General features: G+C 47.2%; 2 protein-coding genes across 5 annotated transcripts in view; one reads left to right on the top strand and one right to left on the bottom strand.

Annotated features, from left to right (window-relative positions):
• Positions 1–369: 369 nt before the first annotated feature.
• Rab19 (RAB19, member RAS oncogene family) lies at positions 370–7,930 on the bottom strand. Of its 2 annotated transcripts, none has more exons than XM_004851281.3 (4): positions 7,682–7,839; positions 6,294–6,529; positions 3,847–4,030; positions 370–1,777 (listed from the first exon to the last, which is right to left on the bottom strand). In XM_004851281.3, the coding sequence occupies exons 2-4, from the start codon at positions 6,492–6,494 to the stop codon at positions 1,509–1,511; spliced, it is 654 nt and encodes a 217-aa protein (XP_004851338.1). In that variant the 5' UTR covers positions 6,495–6,529; positions 7,682–7,839; the 3' UTR covers positions 370–1,508. The 2 variants fall into 2 exon arrangements, with proteins under 2 accessions (XP_004851338.1, XP_087062443.1); XM_087206317.1 differs by having other exon boundaries at positions 1,364–1,777; positions 7,693–7,930.
• A 2,510-nt stretch (positions 7,931–10,440) lies between these two features.
• The window catches only part of Slc37a3 (solute carrier family 37 member 3), a 73,597-nt gene continuing 64,646 nt past the window's right edge, over positions 10,441–19,391 (top strand). For all 3 annotated transcript variants that reach the window (XM_087206315.1, XM_021263692.2, XM_004851280.4), the window contains exon 1: positions 10,441–10,585. The gene's annotated coding sequence lies outside the window, so the exon portion shown is untranslated. The remainder of the gene's footprint in view (positions 10,586–19,391) is intronic.

The raw sequence follows: 19,391 nt of genomic DNA, 5'->3' as shown, positions 1-19,391 counted from the left end.
GGTTTCGCAGCCTGCTGCACAAGCGCAAGGACCTGAGTTTGGTCCCCAGTACCAAAAAAAAAGGGGGGGGCTCTTGCTAAATTGCTATAGTGCCCTAGCTGTGCTTGAACGTGTGCCCTCCTGCCTCAGCCTCCCAGAGTCCTAGGATTACAGGCATGTACCACCACACCTGGCCTCAGGCTATTACCGGGACCTGGGGTACTTTGGGCTTCTTCTAGAGATTCTTTTTCTTTTTGGTACTGGGGATCAAACTCGGGACCTTGCGCTTGCGAGGCAGGCGCTGGAACCACTGAACTAAATCCCCCGCCCTTCTAGAGATTCTTTACAGCTTCTTGTTCTAAACAAAGAATTGGACAAGCACAAAAGGTAGCAAGTTTTAATATTTATTAAAGGTAGGAAAAGAAGTGCACTCTGCAGGGAGAGAGTGGGTGCTGAAAGAGACAGCACAGTGGCCATCAGGTTAATGGCCACAACCTTTTGTCTCCATTCCTCAGGCTGACAACAGATCTAGGCTGTCCTACCAAAAACCTGCTTGATCTGATACCAGAATTGAAGATAGTGCTTTCTGATTGGTCCCAGTTACAGGGCTTGGTGTCTTCTGTGCATGCTTCCTGGGTCTCTGTGATTGACAGCCCCCCCCCCCCCCCGCCTCGCCCAGTTTGTCTCCTACCTCCTGGGCACGTCTTCCTGAAGAGATAGTACAATCCTGGTTGGATGGTCCTCTCTGAGCCAGTTTAATTTCCATCAAAACTCACTTCTGATCTAGCAGATAATTCAATGTCTTCGAAAGAAATTGCGAGTATCTCTCCTACCAAACTGGGTGATTAAATCAGCCCACGTAGGATGCAGTGGGATCCACCCCCCTCAGGCAGTTCCTCTGACAAGAGGGTGTCCCTGGGATTTAGGTCAAAAAGTCTTGAAAAAGTGAAGTCCTGAGTGTGAATGTCAGTACCAAACTGCTGACAGCATTATGGGTTTCCCTGGAAGGTTCCCCCCACATCTGCTCATTGTCAAACTGTTCCAGAATGTTCTGAACATCCTCTCCCCTCTATAGTCCTCCTCCCTTCTTCCCTTCACTATCCTCTTCCTCAAGTGCAGAAGCAAAACCCAGTCAAAAGCAATTGGAACTGATGTGGTGGTGCATACCTGTAATCTCAGCACTCATGAGGCTGAGGTGGGAAGCTTGCCATGAGTTCAAGGCCAGCCTAAACTACACAGTGAGACCCTGTCTCAAACAAAAAGAAAAGCACTCGGAGTGTGGGAGAGACAGAAAAGGGAAAGGGGCAGGATAAACCACACCCTCTCCCCTGGGCCTGCAACCCTGGTTCACTAAGGCTTGAGGAAACTGGTGGTCTCCCTTTCCCTTGGCATCTGCGGTGGGAATCCAGGACCTCTGGCTGCCCTCTCAGGCCAGAGCCTTAGGGAGGTGAGGCAGAGCTGCTCCAGGACCCGCAGTGCCACCCCAGGGACGCCACGACTGCTGGTTCCCTACAGGCCTGGCCGATCGCTCAGCAGGTGCAGCCAGGCTTCTTGCCAGGCGCCTGGGCCAGGAGCACTGGGCTGGACTCGGGGGCGAGGCTGTGTGTGGCACCCTCGCCATACAGCTGCAGGCTGTTGCGGGCCATCAGCTCCTTGGCCATCAGCATGAAGGCCTCATCGATGTTCCTGGACTCCTTGGCGGATGTCTCCAGGACGGCGAGGAGCCCATACTTCTCAGCCAGTGTGCAGGCGTCCTCGAACAGCACGTGCCGCTTCTGCCACAGGTCTGATTTGTTTCCTAGGGGCAAGGACAAGGACACAGCCCACTCAGTGACCTAGCCCATCTGGGGTTTGAAATGAATGTGAAAAAGAACATTTTAAGCCAGGTGTGGTGGCACACACCTGTACAGAATCCTACACTCTGGGAGGCTGAGGCAGGAGGATGGCAAGTTTGTGCCCAGCCTGGGTAGTTTGGGGACTTAAGCAAGACCCTGAGAGATTGGCTTGCAGTCTGTAAGATATTTAAGAACTGGGAGGAGTCGGAAGGGAGGTGTGTATGTTACTGGCTGGGACAGAATGGCCAGTGTGTCTCCATCAGTCTTCCCTCTCATCAGATCTGGCTCCTCTGCACTCATTTTTCCCAAATGCTAGGCTATTGGATGCTGTGTGATGGGGCCGTCAGCTGAGGAGAGAGCAGGATTTGCTGGGCTGGAGGTGCATAAGGAAAAGCTTTTTCTATACCTATAATTTACATAAAAGGTGCAGACTCAGTGTACAGTTCAGTGAGCTTTGTTGAATGTATCTGCTAGCGTGCATGCATGATGCCCTGGGTTCAATCCTCAACACTTGAAAAACAATGTCTGGGTGTGGTGGTGTATACTTGTAATCCTAGCACCTGGGAGGCTGAGGCAGAAGGACTGCCTCAAATTGGAGCCCAGCCTAGGCTACATAGTAAGTTCAGTGACAGCCTGAACTACATAGCAAGACACTGTCTAAAAAATAAAAGAAAATAAAAAAGAAAACTAATGTTACCCAAATGAAATCATATAGCATGTACCTTCTGAGACTGGTTTTTTTCACCCAGCCTAATTTCCTTGAGAGTACCCAGGTTGTATCAGCAGTTCATTTTCAGTGTATCAGTGGTAGTTTTTATTGCTGCATAGTTGTAGATGTACAGTTTGTTTAACCATCCACTATTTGAAGAATACTGAGGTAGGTGGTTCTAGCTTGTTTTCTGTGGCAGTGGGGTTTGAACTCAAAGGCTTGCACATGCTAGGGGAGTCCTTTACCCCTGATCTATATCCTCAGAACTTTTTTTTATTTTGAGACAAGTCTCATTACCTTGGCCAGGCTGGCTTTGAACTCAAGATCCTCCTGCTTCAGCCTCCCAAGTATCTGGGATTATAGGTGTGTGCCACCAGACCTGGCTAAAATCCTGAGACAGGGTCTTCCTAATTTCCCCAAGCTATCCCTTTTTTTTTTTGGTACGGGGGATCAGACTTGGGTCCTTCCACTTGCAAGGCGAACCACTGAGCTAAATCCCCGGCTATTTATTTATTTATTTATTTATTTTTGGTACCAGGGATTGAACTCCGGTCCTTGAGCTGTCGAGGCAGGCAGCAGAACCACTGAGCTAAATCCCCAGCCCAGCTATCCTTGAACTATTGAGTCTCCTGTCTCAGCCTCCAGAGTAGCTGAGGTTGTAACTGGGATTACAGGCTGGGCTGCACATGCTTCTGTCAGTTTTGACCCTGGTCTGTGGTTAAGAGTGCTCAGGGTCACAAAGGCTGTGAGTCTTCACTCACTAGCCATCCACACTCAGCTGAGTAGCTGCAGGGGTGTGGGAGGATACCTGCTGTTAAATGCAGACCCTGTGTGGTCTACATAGCACCTGTGCCTGCAGTGACCTGGGGTGTCCTTCACAGAGCCATCCCCACCCATCCCAGTCCCCCCACCATGGGAAACTGGGACGGGGGTGAGAAACCTGCATTTTGTTTTGTTTTTTGAGACAGGGTCTTGCTGTACAGTCAGGCTGGCCTCAAACTCACAGTGTTCCTCCTCCCTCAGCCTCCCGAGTGCTAGGATTACAGGTGTCCACCATTACATCCTGCAGAAATCTGTGTTTTTATACCAGGTGTTTTTTTTTTTTTTTTTTTTTTTTTAGAAATCTGTGTTTTTAACAAGTTGGCATACCCACTCGCTCTCTCCTGGGATTCTCCGGGGAATTTCTGGGCATGGTGCTGTCTGAGGCCCCACCTGTGGCTTGTGTTTTTAAGATTTTTCGATCCATTGCCACAGAACCCTGGCGACAAGCTAGAGTCCCCAGAGGGACCAGAGAGAAGAAGCTAACTGCTAGGATCAGCCTACCGATCAGCATGATGACCAGGTTCGCTGCTCCGTATTTCTCTACCTCATGGATCCAATTCGGGACTGACTCGAAGGTGGACCTCTGTGTGAGGTCATAAGCAATGATGGCTGCGTGTGCACTTCGGTAGTAGCTCTGTGTGATGGTTCGGAATCGCTCCTGGCCCGCTGTGTCCCACACCTGCATCTGCAGAAAGCAGGGGAGAGTCTGCATCAGGCATGGCCAGCAAAACAGGCCTGATCACCTCAGCCACTTAACATTGTTTCCTGGAGCAGCTCGTGGTGCTCTAGGCCTGTAATCCAAGCATCCTTTGGGAGGCTGAGGCAGGAGGATTGCAAGCTCTCAGCCTAGGTAATTTAGCAACTTGGTGAGACCCTGTCTCTTCTTTTTTTTTTTTTTTTTTGAGACAGGGTCTTGCTATGTAGTCCAGGCTATCCTTGAACTTTCTATCTAGTCCAGGCTGTCTTCAAACTTGTGGCAATCCTCCTGCTTCAGCCTCCCAAGTGCTGGGATTACAAATGTGCGCTACCATACCTGCCTGACCATGTCTCAATATTTTAAAAAATACAAAAGGGCTGGCAATGTAGTTCAGCCGAAAGGCTCTGGGTTCAATCTCTAGGGTAAAAGAATTCAGTGTGAGGCAGGGTGGAAATGTGTCCTTTTTCTTGCTCTCTGGGTGCCCTAGATGAGTGTGCTGTCAGATTGAGAGCCGCCACCTCAGCTAAGGGACACGCCCAGGAGAGGAAGCCAGATCCACCCCAGGGGCTCCGCTCTGACTTTTCTCCTAACCATCCCTTGGTCCAGATTTTGGAGTTCATTTACAAGCCTGCCCATAGGTAGCAATTCTGGCAAAGGGGATGACACTGGCTGGATTGTCTGAATAAGGACCACTGAAGTGTCCATTTCTGAAGTGTCCTTGTCACCTTCCACACCCTGCAGTCCTGGGCAGCAGCGCCAACTCACACGCCTCGATAGTGTCAGAGGACACAATTTCTGCGTCCTCTCGCATCCTCAGTGTGAATGTGGCCCTTGAAAGAAAGTTGGCAAACATACACCACACCAGAGCAGAACGAAAGTCAGCACACACTCAGACTCTCTGTGTAGCCCAGGCTGGCCTCAAACTTGTGGTGATTTCCTTTCTTTGGCCTCATGAGTGCAGGGATTATAGGTGTGCACCGTCACACTCGGCGTTACATCCTAGATTTATACAGAGATGCCCATCACTCTCAAAGAAGTATAAATTAAAATGATAGTGAGGCAGGGCCGAGGATTTAGCTCAGTGGTTCCGCCACCTGCCTCGAAAGTGCAAGGACCCGAGTTTGATCCCAGTACCAAAAACAAAACAAAACAAAATGATAGTGAGACAATTATCTTTTATGCATTCAATTTGAAAAATCAGCTTGGGAGGATGAGGGCTACATAGTGAGACCCTGTTTCAAAAACAAACAAAAAGTCAATAAAAAAGATTAAAAAACTGTTGACTCCAAAAAACTAAAAAAAGAAAGAAAAAAATTATTGAAAATCATTGGGATCCTGATGAAATAAGAACAACTGGCCAAGTGTGGTGGTACAGGCCTGGAAACCCCACACTTTGGGAGGCTGAGGAGTATGAAAGTTCAAGCCTGGGTAACTTGTTTTTTGTTTTTTGGGGGTTTTTTTGGTACTGAGGATCGAACTCGGGTCCTTGCACTTGTGAGGCAGGCAGTGGCACCATTGAGCTAAATCCCAGGCCCAGGCCTGGGTAACTTTTGAGACTCTGTCTCCAAATAAAAAATAAAAAAAGTTGGGTGGCCAGGGATTTAGCTCGGTGGTTCCGCCTGCTTGCCTCGAAAGCGAAAGATCCCTGATACCAAAAAAACAAACAAACAAGAAAAAGGACATTTTGGGCCAGGGATTTAGCTCAGTGGTTCTGCCACTTGCCTTGCAAGCACAAGGACCTGAGTTCGATCCTGGTACCAAAAAAAAAAAAATGCTGGGGATGTAGCTCAGTGTGAATGTACTGTGTTCAATCCACAGTACTTAAAAAAGGAAAGAAAGGAAACTAAAATGACATTTTGGAAGCCAAGTGTGGTGGCACACGCTGGTAATCCCAGCACACTGGAGGCTGAGGCAGGAAGGTCACTGAGTTCAAGACCAGCCTGAAATAGTGAAATCCTGTTTCAAAAAAAGAAAAAAAAGCTGGGGAGCTCAGTGCTAAGGCTCAATGTTGGGCAAAAAAGTGAAAGGAAGGAAGAACGAAAAGAAGGAAGGTAGCCCTTTGTCAGTTTCGCATGACAAGTGCTCCTTTCCACTTTGTCACCCTTCTCCAGACCCCGGGGCATCTCCTGTGTGCAGCACATCTGACCTTTAGGGAGACCCTCCTGTTCTCCTTGCACCTGCATTCCTGTATGGGGAGAGGCCTTGTCCCCGATCTGGGGACACAGCGGCAGAGCCAGACCAGCACCCTCACCTTCACTCTCTTGCCGTCGATGTCAAGGGACCGCACGGTGAAGTCCACGCCAATAGTGTTGTGCTGCGTCTCAGTGTAGACCCCGGACCGGAAGTGCTGCACCACGCAGGTCTTCCCCACATTGGAGTCCCCAATGAGGATGACCTTGAACAGGTAGTCCACGTCCTCATCCGCAGCTCTGGCAGAGCTGGGGAACTGCATAGCTTGGTCACCTAAAACAGACCTGCCGTGGGCACCTGTGAGGCACCAGCAGAGGAAGAAAGAGGGCAGTCACGGCTTTCACAGTGCAGCATCCTTGGCAAGGCGTGGCGGCGCATGCTTGTCAGTCCAGTGCTCAGGAGACTGAGGGAGGAAGATCGCCACAGGTCCGAGGCCAGCCTGGGCCACATAATGAGGTCAAGGCCAGCCTGAACTACAGAGTGAGACTCTGTATAAAAAATAAATAAAGTAAAAAAGACTAACTGATGCTTAGATATTGCCAGTTGCAAAGAACCCACACCTCCTGAAAATAATCCATTTTCATGGGACAGCTCCAACTTCTGGGAGTGAAATCTGTCTCTCTGGGCTTCCCATCTGTCCAGCCCAGAGCACCCCTGGCGCCACCACATTCCTCCACATTCCTCTTCCTCATGACAGGCAGCTCATCAGATCTTTGAGGCAGCAGAACATTCCCTTCGGTGAATAGCCCTAGTCGCTTTCACCATGCTTCATATGATACTGATTTGGCCTCTTCGTCAAGGTCATGAGAACAAATCTTATCCCTTTGATAATTAGTTTTGTTTGTTGAGAGGGTCTTGATATGTGGTTCAGGCTGGCCTTGAACTCAGCAATCTTCCTGCCTCAGCCTCCTAAGGGCTGGGATCACAGGCATGCACCACCACACCCGGCTGATAATTAAATTTGATGTGCTGTAATAACTCTCGCCTTATGACACCTTTCTTCATTTCCTCCAGATTTATTTTTCAGTTTTTCTCTAACATCATAGGAAAGACCAAGTCTGTATCATCACATGAATTAAAATGTGCACAAATATTGAATCTGCATGTAAACCCTTGGGCTTTTGAGGGTTGAAGAAGGGTCCCCTACCTCTCCTGTCTGCCTGTGAAATCACAGATGGCTGAATGACCCCGCAGACAAAAGACACAATCAAAGCATTATTTTTTCCTGACATTTTAACTGAAGAAAGCCCTTCTACTTCCGGTGTTTTATTACTGCAACTTGAGCGGAAACCTTACTTCTGTGTCCCTTCTCCCCTCCCCCCAGCAAGCCCCAGGCTTTCCCCAGAGCAGATTCTGACTCAGCCTGCACACCCTTAAGGAGAAATTGAGCCCCTGCCCGCCCTGTGACCCCTACATCCCACGTCCCCCGCCTTCGCCTTCCTGGCTCACCTGTGGCTCACCTGCCTCCCCCCTCACAAGCAGGTAATGTCTGCTTTGGCGCCTGGCTTCCCGTGCAGCCCTCAGCTCCCCTTCTTCCTCCCGCCTCGCTGCGTGGTGGGAACTGTAGTCTGGTCCCAGGTGGCAGGTCGGGTGGCCTGAGAAAGTGAAAGTTGCAGGCCCTCCCAGCCGGGGCCAGGAGCTGAGGCGAATCTTGCGGCGTGAGGCGCTACCCTGCGCACCCAGCCAGCACACAAAAGCAGCCGGTGCACCGACCAGTACCTGCTCGCTGCTCTCCTTTTTTCTCCTTCACAGTACTGGGCCTTGAATTCAGGGCCTTCACACTGCGCTACAGCCCCAGCTCTTCTTCGCTTCATTCAATTTTTTTTTTTTTTTTGGTACCGAGGATCGAACTTGGGACCTTGTCCTTTCGAGGCAGGTGGCAGAACCACTGAGCTAAATCCCTGGCCCTCACTTCATTTAATTTTTAAATTTTGAGACAGGGTCTCGATAAGTTACCAAGTTGCCCAGGGTGGGCTAGAACTTGCGATCCTCCTACCTCAGCTGCCGAGAATGCTAGGATTAAGGGCATTTTCCTTGGTGACCTTTGTTTGACTGGCCTGGGATGGTAGAGGCAGAACATCCACTTAAAGAGGATACTGATCTGGGTGTTAAGTAACTTAATTGTTTAGTTGTTTGGGGATGGAACTCAGCACCTTGCACACTTGTGAAGCACATGAGGTGCCACTGAGCTAAATCCCTGCCCCCCCTTTTTTAGACAGGGTCTCGATATGTAGCCCAGGCTGGCCTCAAACTCGAGGTGATCCTCCTGCTTCAGCTTCCTGAGTTCTAGGATGACAGGCATGTGCCACCACGCTCAGAGTAAAATGTATATCTTACTGAAACAGAAGATAATTTATTCCCTGTCTGGGCCAAGGATTTAGCTCAGTGGTTTCGCCGCCTGTTGGTACCAAAAAAAAAAAAAAAGAAAAGAAAAGAATTTATTCCCTGTCCAACAACATTGTTTCTATGATTTCTTCTGATGACCTCTATTATTATTTATTTTTCTTTTTTTGGTATGGTGCTGGGGATTGAACCCAGGGCCTTTGCATTGAGCTACATCCACCCTCTTTCTTTTTTTTTTTTTGGTACTGAGGATCAAACTCAGGACCTTGCACTTATGAGGCCGGTGGGAGCACTACTGAGCTAAATCCCCAGCCCTCCACCCTTTTTCTGATTCACTAAATTGTCCAGGCTGGGCTTGAATTTGCAGTCCTCCTGCCTCAGCCTCCCAGAGTGCTGGGATTACACATGTGCACTAGCATGCCTGACTTGCCAGTAACCTTCAAAATATGATTTGCCTTCTCCATAATTCCACCTACACTTCCGGGAACCTCTCCTTCAGGTCAGATAGCCCAATGCTGGTAAGTAGAGCAAGAAAACAAAACACACTGCTAATTCTGCTGCTATGAGCTGTGGCTTTCAGAGCCACCATTGCAGGCTGAGCACTGGAAGTGGAATGTAGGTCTAGATCCACCACAAACGTGTGCAGGAAGTAACCCTGCTGGCTGTCAGTTTCTAAGAAGTCTGGTGCAAATGTTTCCTTTCTTCTGGTAATGGCTACAGTTTAAGAAAAGGCAGCTGACTCAGACTCAGCACTCAGAGAGCATCCAGTGGTGGGAATCAAATGAGCTGGATGTGGAGATGCCCGCCTGGCCTGTAATCCCAGCCCAGCACTCAGGAGACTGAGGCAGGAGGATTGCCATGAGTTTGAGGCCAGCCTGGACTCCATAGTGAGTTCAAGGTCAGCTTAGCTGGTTATGGAGGTCAAGATCAGCAACTCTGCCTCTCCCTACTCAACCCAAGTGACCAAGTGACCCTAAGGACAAAAAGCACAGCCTGGGCTTCGGGGACAAGGGCATCTTTGGGTCTGACAATGGTGGCAGAGGTGATAAACTGTACTTGTTATGTAGATGCATGTCCACACACGTATATTTACACACGTTTATACACATGTGTATATATTTCGCTATATATAGATAATTTTCACTATTTTTTTCATTTTCATCATTTTAAGCATACAATTCAATAGCATTAAATATATTGTTGTACACCCTCCACTGCCAGAACTTTTTAATCTTCCAAACTCAAACTCTATACCCATCAAACAGTAACTCTGCCTCCCCCAAGCCGCCTTGCATTCTGTTTTCTTCTTTTTGTTGTCGTCATTTTATTTATTTATTTTACTTATTTATTTTGTGGTACTGGAGTTCGAACCCAGGGGCTTCACCCTGAGCTACATCATCAGCCCTTTTTAAATTTTGAGACAGTGTCTCACCAAGTTGTCCAGACTGGACTCACCAGTCATTGATTTATTTGGGCAGAAGCGCGGGACGCAGAATGGTGACGGATGCTGACTAAAGACCTTGCCTGCTGGGGTGACTGCATGTAATTAACCATAAGCGAACATCTCTAAAGTTTAGGCAAGTAGTGCACTCCGCAAGCAGCTCGTTAGTTTCTATAACCACAAAGAACGGAATAATGATTTTCTGAAAAATATGATCCGTGCACAGTGCTCCCCAAATTGATCTTTTCCGTCCCGCACCCACCGTCTGAGGCGGATGCCCATAGCCGCAGATCGCAGGTGCGGGCGGCCGCCGGAAGCCCCACCCCCTCCCCGGCCCCCGGCCCCCGCCCCGCCCCCGGCCCCCGCCCCCCGCCCCCCTCGCGGGCTGGTGCTGGGTAGCGCCCAGGTGAGTGGGCGCCCAGGGACTACAACTCCCGGCATGCCCCGCGCGGTAATATGAGCGTCCGGAAGTGCTGGCCGCAGCTCGGGGAGTGAGGTGGCGACTGCAGAGACTAGCAGCGGAGCGCGGGACTGTCGAGGGGCTGGTGCACCTACCGCCTGGGACCACTGTAAGCGGCGCTGGGGCAGATCTGATGGGTTTCTGGGGACCCCGAGGGTGATGCGGAGAGGGGCTGTAGGCAGCTGGTGGGTGTGGCTCGTGGGCAGGGCCGGTCGCTCGCTCCCTTCGCCCCCGCCCGGGCCTGGGGCTCCTCAGTGCTGCGGCGTCCTGGGATCCGCGGGGACCGCAGCCGGAGGAAGGCAGGAGGCAGGGAAAGGGCCTCTTGGAGACCCGGCGGTCGGGTCCGCGCCCGCGCTGCGACGGGAGCTTTTGTGCCCTTCGCATGACCCATCTGCTGGGCTTGGAACCTGAAAGGTTTACGTTTAACAAGAAAAGCACTCATCATTTAGACTAGGTGAAGGGGCACATTTCGGGTGGGATGGGGAGGCTTTTTAGAAGGGCTGCAGAGGTCAAGAGGGAGGAGGGTTTTATTTAAGTAACTGGTCTTTGCTACTTGTTAACTCCCAGGATTTCAGCCCAGGAATTTGGTTGTATTACGTGTTCATCATTTTCTCATTACTCTTACTCGCAGAGTGTGGTCTGTTTAGTCTTAATGTTGACAGGCGATAATGGGAATGTGTTCATATTTTGATGTTTCTTGAAATATGAGATCTTAGGCGGTCTCTTATAATTTATGGAAGTGTTTTTATGGAGAACAGTTCCCGGGGTGAGCAAAAGCAGATTCTTAATTGCTTCTTCTTTGTCCACTGCATCTTATTCATCTTTGCACAAACTTTCATAGTTGTAAAATAGATGTTGTTATTGAAGGGAATGGTACGCTGCCTTGGAGCTTGAACTCTTTCCCATTTGTTAAATGTTTCCTGCAGAACAGGCTGTGTATCAAGAATTTTTTTTTTTGGTACCGGGCATCAAACTCAGGACCTTGTGCTTGCGAGGCAGATGCGGTGCCACTGAGCTAAATCCCCAGCCCCAGCTTGAGCTTTAATGCCTTTTGGGGGGTCTCCACCTTGCTTTGTTCTCTGAATTACACCGTTTTTCTGTTAATCATTGTTTCTGATCTCTGCCTAAGAAAACCCGAAAACAATACTTTTTATGAAAGTACTTTCAGCTCTCTATATAGCTGATAGAAGCAAGTGCATTGTTCATTGTACAAGGTTCTGTTACTGTTCATCAGTGATAATTACATATCTCTGCACTCACCAGGAACTTGGTGTTTTGTCTGGCAGAGGGAAAGATTTTTATTTTTTGTTTTTTGTTTGTGCTGGAGGTTGTACCCATGGCCTCAAGCACTCTATCCTTGAGTTACACTCCCTGCCCCAAGAATTTTATTTATTTTGAAAACGTTTTGTTTTTGAAACATGCTAAAAAAAATAAATAGGAAGAATGTGGTTTTAGGAATCCATGAATAATATGAAATAATTTTATTTTTTTTATTTTTTATTTATTTTTTTTTTTGTACCAGGGATTGAACTCGGGTCCTTGCGCTTGTGCAGCAGGCGGTGAAACCACTGAGCTAAATCCCCGGCCCTAATATGAAATAATTTTAAGATAAAATAATTTTTTTTTTTTTTGGTACCGGGGATAAGATAAAATAATTTTATAAGTAAATACTAGGTATTTAATATCTGTGATAATAAGATAATTTAAGAAGAGAAAAAATTTACAAGAAGCTGGGTGTGGTGGTGCATGGCTGTAATCCTAGCACTCCATAGGCTGAGGCATCACAAGTTCAGGGCTATCCTAGATTGCTTAGTCAGACTTGGTCTCAAAAATAAAAAGAAAATTACAAAAAGACTTGAGGGTTTTTTTTGTTTTTGGTACTGGGGATCAAACTCGGGACCTTTTACTTGTGAGGCAGGTGGCAGAACCACTGAGCTAAATCCCCAGCTCAAGACTTGTTTTTAATAAAAAGGATTTATGTGGTAGAGATATATGGCTTCAAATTAGAGAGTGTGGGATAAAAAAAGGTACTTGTATAAATTTTGAGCATTGGGATGATAAATTAACATACACAATACTGTAAAAATGATAAACTGAACACAGTCCTCTTGCCTCAGACTCCAAAGTGCTGGGATTACAGACCTGTGCCACCACACTTGTCTCCATCTATCTCATGCTTTGAATACATATAATCCTTTACTTGCAGGCATAAAAACTGAAGTCTAGGGAGTGAAGTAATTGCCAGTTCGGTGTAGTTGTCATTTGGACACTTATTAATAAAGTGGGGTTTTCCCAATCCTGGATGTATCCCTCTGGGTTCAAGGTGTGATAATTCTAATTACTTTGTTTTACTCAGTTTGGGAAATTTTCTCTTTGATCTTTTCCAGTTGCATAATATATAAGACCGAAAATCAGGCCTGGGTTTGATGGAGCAGTCCATTGCTTAAGAGTGATTACTTTCTGCTGGACATCTGCTTGTAATCTCAGCTCTCTAGGAGGCTGAGGCAGGAGGATTTCAAGTTCAATCCCAGCTTGGGGAATTTAGCAATTTAGTGAGACCCTGTCTCAAACTAAAAAACTAAAAAGAGAACTGGAGATGTAGCTCAGTGGGAAGGCCCTGGGTTTAATCCCCATGGCACACACAGACACACACAGGGGTTACTATTACTTTCTTTCTTTTTTTTTTTTTGGTACCAGGGATTGAACTCGGGTCCTTGTGCTTGCAAGGCAAGTGACGGAACCACTGAGCTAAATCCCTGGCCCCCTATTACTTTCTAATACTGTACCTGTCCCTCATCTGTAAGGTATTGGGAGGACTGAGATATATATATATATAATATAATATAATAACATGTGCCAAGTACCTGGGACATGCCTGGCAATACATTCATTGTTGAGCCATCAGTCAATAACATGATTCATTTAGAAAATTTTCATTGATCATTCTGAGTGCCTTTGAGGTCCTGCGTATAGAAGTGTGCACTTAGAACAGAAAAGCCATTACTTTTCTGGAGCTTATAGATGAACAATAAACTTGTCAACATTTAAACCTGATGATTTGTTGGAAGAAATACTGCAAAGGACCAAAGCAGAGATGAAAGAAGAAAAACTGAGGGGGGCCGTTTTCTATATTTATTTGCCATGGGCATCTCACTGTGATGCGCATGCTGGCCTCAGACTCTGTATTGAAATGATTCTCTCACCTCGCCTCCAAAGGAGCTGGGATACAGGCGTGCACTGCTGCATCTGGCGCTGAGGGGATCCTTTTAGGTAGCGTGGTCAGGGTAGGCCACTCCAAAAGGTGACATTTGAGTGATGAACCAAGAAGAGGAAAGAGCAAGCCATTGCAGAGAACCAGAAAAAAAGTATTTCTGGTAGGAGCAGCAGACATGGAGACCCTGAGCAAGAGAGGGCTTGGTGGGTCTGGGATCTGATGTGGGGAAAAACAGATGTGTTTATAGCACGGGAGACTGCTCATGTGCACAAGGTGCTGATGGGGCAGACCTGCAGCCTCTGATGAGTGAGGAAAAAAGACGAAGGATCCTTGTGTCCTGTATGTATGTGGCTCTGTGTGGGAGATATGCAGAGGTAGGGATTCTGCAGGGATGTGAAAGGAACTGGGAGAATGGGGCTGCTGGAAACAGATGAGGGAGGCTGCACCGTTACTCCCTTGTGTTTTTTGAATCTATATTCACATACTGCTTTTGGAAGTTGAACTAATCACACACGCCCCACCCTCTCCAAGTCAGGCATATCCCCTGAAGTCACTCTGTCCCCAGGGACTCCTTGTACAGTACCAGTCCCAGCTTCAGCACCGAGCTCCCTGGCCCTCCGCCATCCTCCTTCCGTGCAGAGGCAGAGGTGAGACAGGGTTTGAAGGCTGTGCAGGAGTCCGTGTTCTTACCTACCTCTTGGAAGCCTCAAAGGGTTGGAAGCAGAAGCTGACTTTTAAAATATATTTTGGGGGCTGGGGATTTAGCTCAGTGGTTCTGCCACCTGTCTCGAAAGCACAAGAACCTGAGTTCGATCCCCGGTACCAATATATATATATATATATATATATTTTGGGCCAGGTGTGGAGGCTCATGCCTGCAGTTCAGCTACTCAGGAGGCAGAGGCAGGAGGACTGCACATTCTGCAAGTTTGAGACTGGTCTGGGGAGTTTAGTGAGACCCTGTCTCAATTTTAAAAAAGGGCTGGGGATGTAGCTCAGCACTTCCTGGGCTCAGTCTCCAGAACTGAAAAGTGTAAATATGACTGTGTGTGTTTCTGGCCAGTGTGTGAAGAGTGAGTTGCAGGTGGCATAGACATACCTGATAAGCCCCTGCCAGAGGTGGTTGCCAGAGGTGGCAGGAGGTGTGGGTGGTTTATCTTGGGTTGGTGGCAGTGAGGGTGGAGAGAGGGGTGAGCTTTGGAGGTAAAAAGGACTGGACTTAGTAAAGGTTGGATGCTGAAACCACAAGAAAAGAACTAAAGGGTAAGTTCCTGTTACCTTGGCCCAGGAGGAATTTGAGGAGACCGGGGAGGGATGGAATCAGGAGGAGAAGTCCGTGGAGGGTCAGCAGTGGTCAGCTGGGACCCTGCAGGTCCAATTAGGACCAAGAACTGGGTTCCAGGGGAAGGAGGAGAGATGGGAGATGGATGTTGAAGTTGAAAAGAGAAGTGCGGGGTGGCTGTCTCACAGGTTGAGAAAGCCTGGCGTTAGGGAAGTGGAGTAGCCTCCTGTGGCAGTGTTGCATGACCTTTGAGGTTTGTGGGTTTGAATCTGCAGAGCCAACCTGCTTGTGTGATTTTTCTCTGGCAGAACTCAGCATCAGGGGTGCAGGGCAGGAGCGGACCAGGCCGGAGAGAGGAAAGGCCTGCTGAGGAGATGGCACACATCCTGAATCCCAAGGGTGAAGAGAGGTCTAGGGAAGCCTGGGGATGGCAGGAAAACACCAGGCCCCCAGGGCCAGCAGATAGGGTGTTTGAAATGCAGTTTGGGAGCTGATGACCCGGACTGGCCTTTGCCTACAGAGATTTTTGGGGCCAGAGGGAAAGGTTGGAGGTGAGAACTCAGAACTGAATACCCTTGGGAGGGAGATTATCCACCTGGCCACCAGGATGCTCCTGAAGCAGTGGAGGAGGGGACCTGAAATGGGTTCCCCATAGTGCAGGACAGCTGTGGAGGGCAGCACGCAGTAAAGCCTGGGCCCGGGCTTCCCAGGAGCAGGGCCCTCACAAGGAGGAAAAGGATTTGGAGATGGTGTGGGGAGGAGGGCATGGCCTCCGGGTCCCTGAGGCAGGAAGGCTGAGAGAGGAGAGGTTGTTCTCCTTGAGAGGCCTTGGGCCAGCCAGCTGTCTAAAGGGATCTTGCAGGGCTCCTTACCCAGCAGCACACATTTCCGCAGTGTGATGAAGGCTGGGCTCAGCTGAGCTGAGTGGCGGCGGTGCCGTGTGTGTTGTGTGTGTCTCTTCTCCCTGCCATCCCTCTCTTTCCACTTCACAGGTGACTTTCTTCAGAATCCCTGATACAGATACCTTGAAGAGCTTACTAGATTTGGGACAAGATAAACTCTAAATACCTCCGTAGAAATTTTAGGAGTCATATTTAGGAAAAGTTCTGTCCCAAAGCAGCCTTGGCTGCTGGTGTCTTTCTACCTGGGCATGTTGCAGGGTGAATTTATCTTTTTTAATTCAATTAATTAATTAATTAATTATTTTGAGAAATGGTTTTGCTATGTAGTTCAAGTTGGCCTTAAACTCATTATGTAGCCCAGGCTGGCCTTGAACTCGTGACAATCCTCCTGCTTCACCCTCCCAAAGTCTGGGATTATAGGGATGTGCTTCCATGCCCAGCTAATTTAATTTATTTCTGGGCTGGGGATGTAGCTCAGTGGTGGCGTGCCTGCCTGGCAAGCGCAAGGTCCTGAGTTTGATCCCTGGTACCAAAAAAATTTTTTTAATTGATTTCTGAAGTCATTTTTTATCCAGCATTGCTTGAGAGTATTATGTGCCACTTGGAAAGAACTTTTTTTTTTTTTTTTTTTTGATGCCAGGATCAAACTCAGGACCTTGTGCTTTCCAGGCAAGTGGCGCCACCACTGAGCTAAATCCCCAGCCCCTGGAAAGAACCATTTTTAATGTTTGGTCTTCCAGGATTGGAAAAAAGCTTCATTACAAAAGTGGATGGATTAGCAATTGTGACTTACTTGAAAATGTAGAATGGGTCTCAGTGGTTTGGGGGCCTATTGATGACAGGGATCTCATTTTTTGTGTGTGTACCAGGGATGGAACTTGGGACCTTGGGCTTGCGAGGGAGGCGACCGAACCACTGAGCTAAATTCCCCCGCCCTGGATCTCATTTTTAACAAGGCTTTTTTCTTCTTTTAAGATCATGTGAAAGATTGGGGATTTGTTGGTCAAAAGATAGAACATTTCATTTAGGAGCAATAAGTTCAAGACATTTGTTGTACAACAGATGTCTATAGTTAATAACAATGTATTGTACTGTAAAAATTGCTGAATTGGGGGCGGGGATTTAGCTCAGTGGTTTCTCCGCCTGCTGCGCAAGCGCAAGGACCCGAGTTAGATCCCCAGTACCAAAAAAAAAAAAAAATTGCTGAATAGATTTTAAGTGTTTTCATCACAGTGATCCCCATGAGGTACTATGTTAATTAGTTCGTACACAGTGTGTCTATATGTCAGAATACATGACTGTTACACACCCAGTACTGACCAGAAAATATTAAATGACGGGCTACTGTGATTCAGAATCACTGAAAAACATTTGGTTTTATTAATTGTAACAGTGTTGACTATAATTGAAAAATGTTAGATATTTGTTCAGTTTGTGTTTAGAGCACTAAAGAAAATCCTCTTGGGGCCTGGGATTTAGCTCAGTGGTTCCGGCGCTTGCCGTGCAAGCACAAGATCCCGAGTTCGATCCCTGGTACCAAAAAAAAAAAGAAAATCCTCTTTACTGAGTTCGGTCCCCAGTACCAAAAAAAAAAGAAAGAAAGAAAGAAAGAGAATCCTCTTTAGAAAGCAGAATGTGCTGACTAGATTTGGCAAAGTGTTCTGTGCCCCCAGGGTCCCTGGCTCTCAAATGGTTAGACGTCATCTCTGATGTGCAAGCTATGTGTGCAAGGTAATTGTTTGTAATTATTATAATTACTGAGGCCCAAATGTTATAATAACAGTGTTCATTTTAAATGGCATTCTGTTAAGAGCGGGACACTGTTTAAAACTGATTCCCAGCGTGTACTTATTAGGCCTTTTTTTTTTGGTTTTGTGAGACAGGGTCTCGCTATGTAGTTCAGCCTGGGCTTGAACTCACTAGGGAGCCCAGGGTGGCCTCACACTCATGGCAATCCTCAGTCCTTAGGAGCCTGTGCCTCCTAAGTGCTGGAATAACAGGTGTGGGCCACCACCCCCGGCAAGGCCTTTTTTCTCCTCCATCCTTGTAGTTTAGGAAAAGAAGGTAGTTTATTTTATTTTTATTTTTATTTTTTACAGTAGGGTAAATGGAACTCAGGGCCTCGTGCATCCTAAGCCAGTGTGCTCTTTTTTAAAATTTTATTTTGAGATGAGTTCTTGCTAAGTTGCCAAGTTGCTCAGGTTGGCCTTGAATTTTTGATTCTTGGGCCTCAGCATCCGGAGCAGCTGGGATTACAAGCAGGGTTGCCATGACCAGCTACAAAGTGTTTTACTTAAAAAGAAAAAAAAAATGTTTTATTTAGAAACTAAATTCACAGTGTCTGAAATACCTCAGTAGTTAAAGTTATTAATGTAACTGTACAGCCCTGAATGACTCAACTCTTACTGCCAAAGCAGTTTAATCCCAATCTGTTGGAGCATACTTTTTGAATTCTTGTTTTGTGTGATAAATTATTAAATTTTATACCCTATACCCTTCCTGAGGTACTCAGTACACTGTTTTGAGGTGGAATGTGTTCAGAGCTATAATTTCTACACAGTGGTTGAAGTTCTGGGTTGTTCTACTTGGGTTTCCTCTTTAATTTGGGGAATGGAGGTAAATTTAGTAGCAACACTAATAGCTCTTGTTTTTGTAACTTCCTGGAAAGACAACCAGAAAGTTTATTTATATTTTGTGAGTGGAATTTCTAGTCTTACTCTGCTTGTAAATTTAATAACATTTTTTTCAGGAGGAATGATTTTTTTGTTTGTTTTGTTTTGATAGTGGGGCTTGAACTCGGGACCTTGTGCTTACAAGGCAGGCGGCAGAACCACTGAGCTAAATCCCTGGCCTGATTTTTTTTTTTTTTTTTTTTTGAGACAGGGTTTTGTTCTGTTGATTCAGGCTGGCTTTGAACTTTTACGGTGATTCTTCTGTCTCTGCCACCTAAATGCTGGGCTTTCAAGTGTGCACCCCTGAACCCTGGCTAAAAGGAATGATTTTAAAATGAAATTGCTGTATTCTACTGATTTGGGATCAGTTCTAAGCAGATCAGTAGCTAAAATAATTTATCTTTTTTTTTTTTTTTCAATGCTGGGGATTGAACCCAAGCCATCTGCACTGAGCTCCATCCCCAACTCTTCTTGTTTTTTATTTTGTAACAAGGTTGCACTAAGTTGCTAAATTCCCCAAGCTGGGCTCAAACTTGTGATCCTCCCGCCCCAGACCCTTCGAGTGCTGGGGTAACAGGCGTGTGCCATTGTGCCCAGTTTGAAATAATTACCGTAGTACTACTCCACGTATACTGTTGTTAGCCATGAAGCTGCCACACAGGAAAGGGGCTGTTCTGCAGATGCCCGCCTGTAGGACGTCCTGTCCAGGAGACACCCTGTCCCAGGCTCACTGCTCATGGGTGAAGCAGCTGTAATGTGTAGATAATCTTCACCATCTCTGAAAACGATGCCCCAAAGTAAAGGCTTCAGAAACAGCCTCAAAAACAAAAGCAAAGCCTGTCTCT

This window comes from Heterocephalus glaber, unplaced genomic scaffold (genome assembly GCF_053883595.1).
Source record: "Heterocephalus glaber isolate CG9 unplaced genomic scaffold, H.glaber_assembly_v1.0 deba00000621, whole genome shotgun sequence".
Taxonomy (NCBI): Eukaryota; Metazoa; Chordata; class Mammalia; order Rodentia; family Bathyergidae; genus Heterocephalus; species Heterocephalus glaber.
This window is presented reverse-complemented; position numbering and strand designations above follow the sequence as displayed.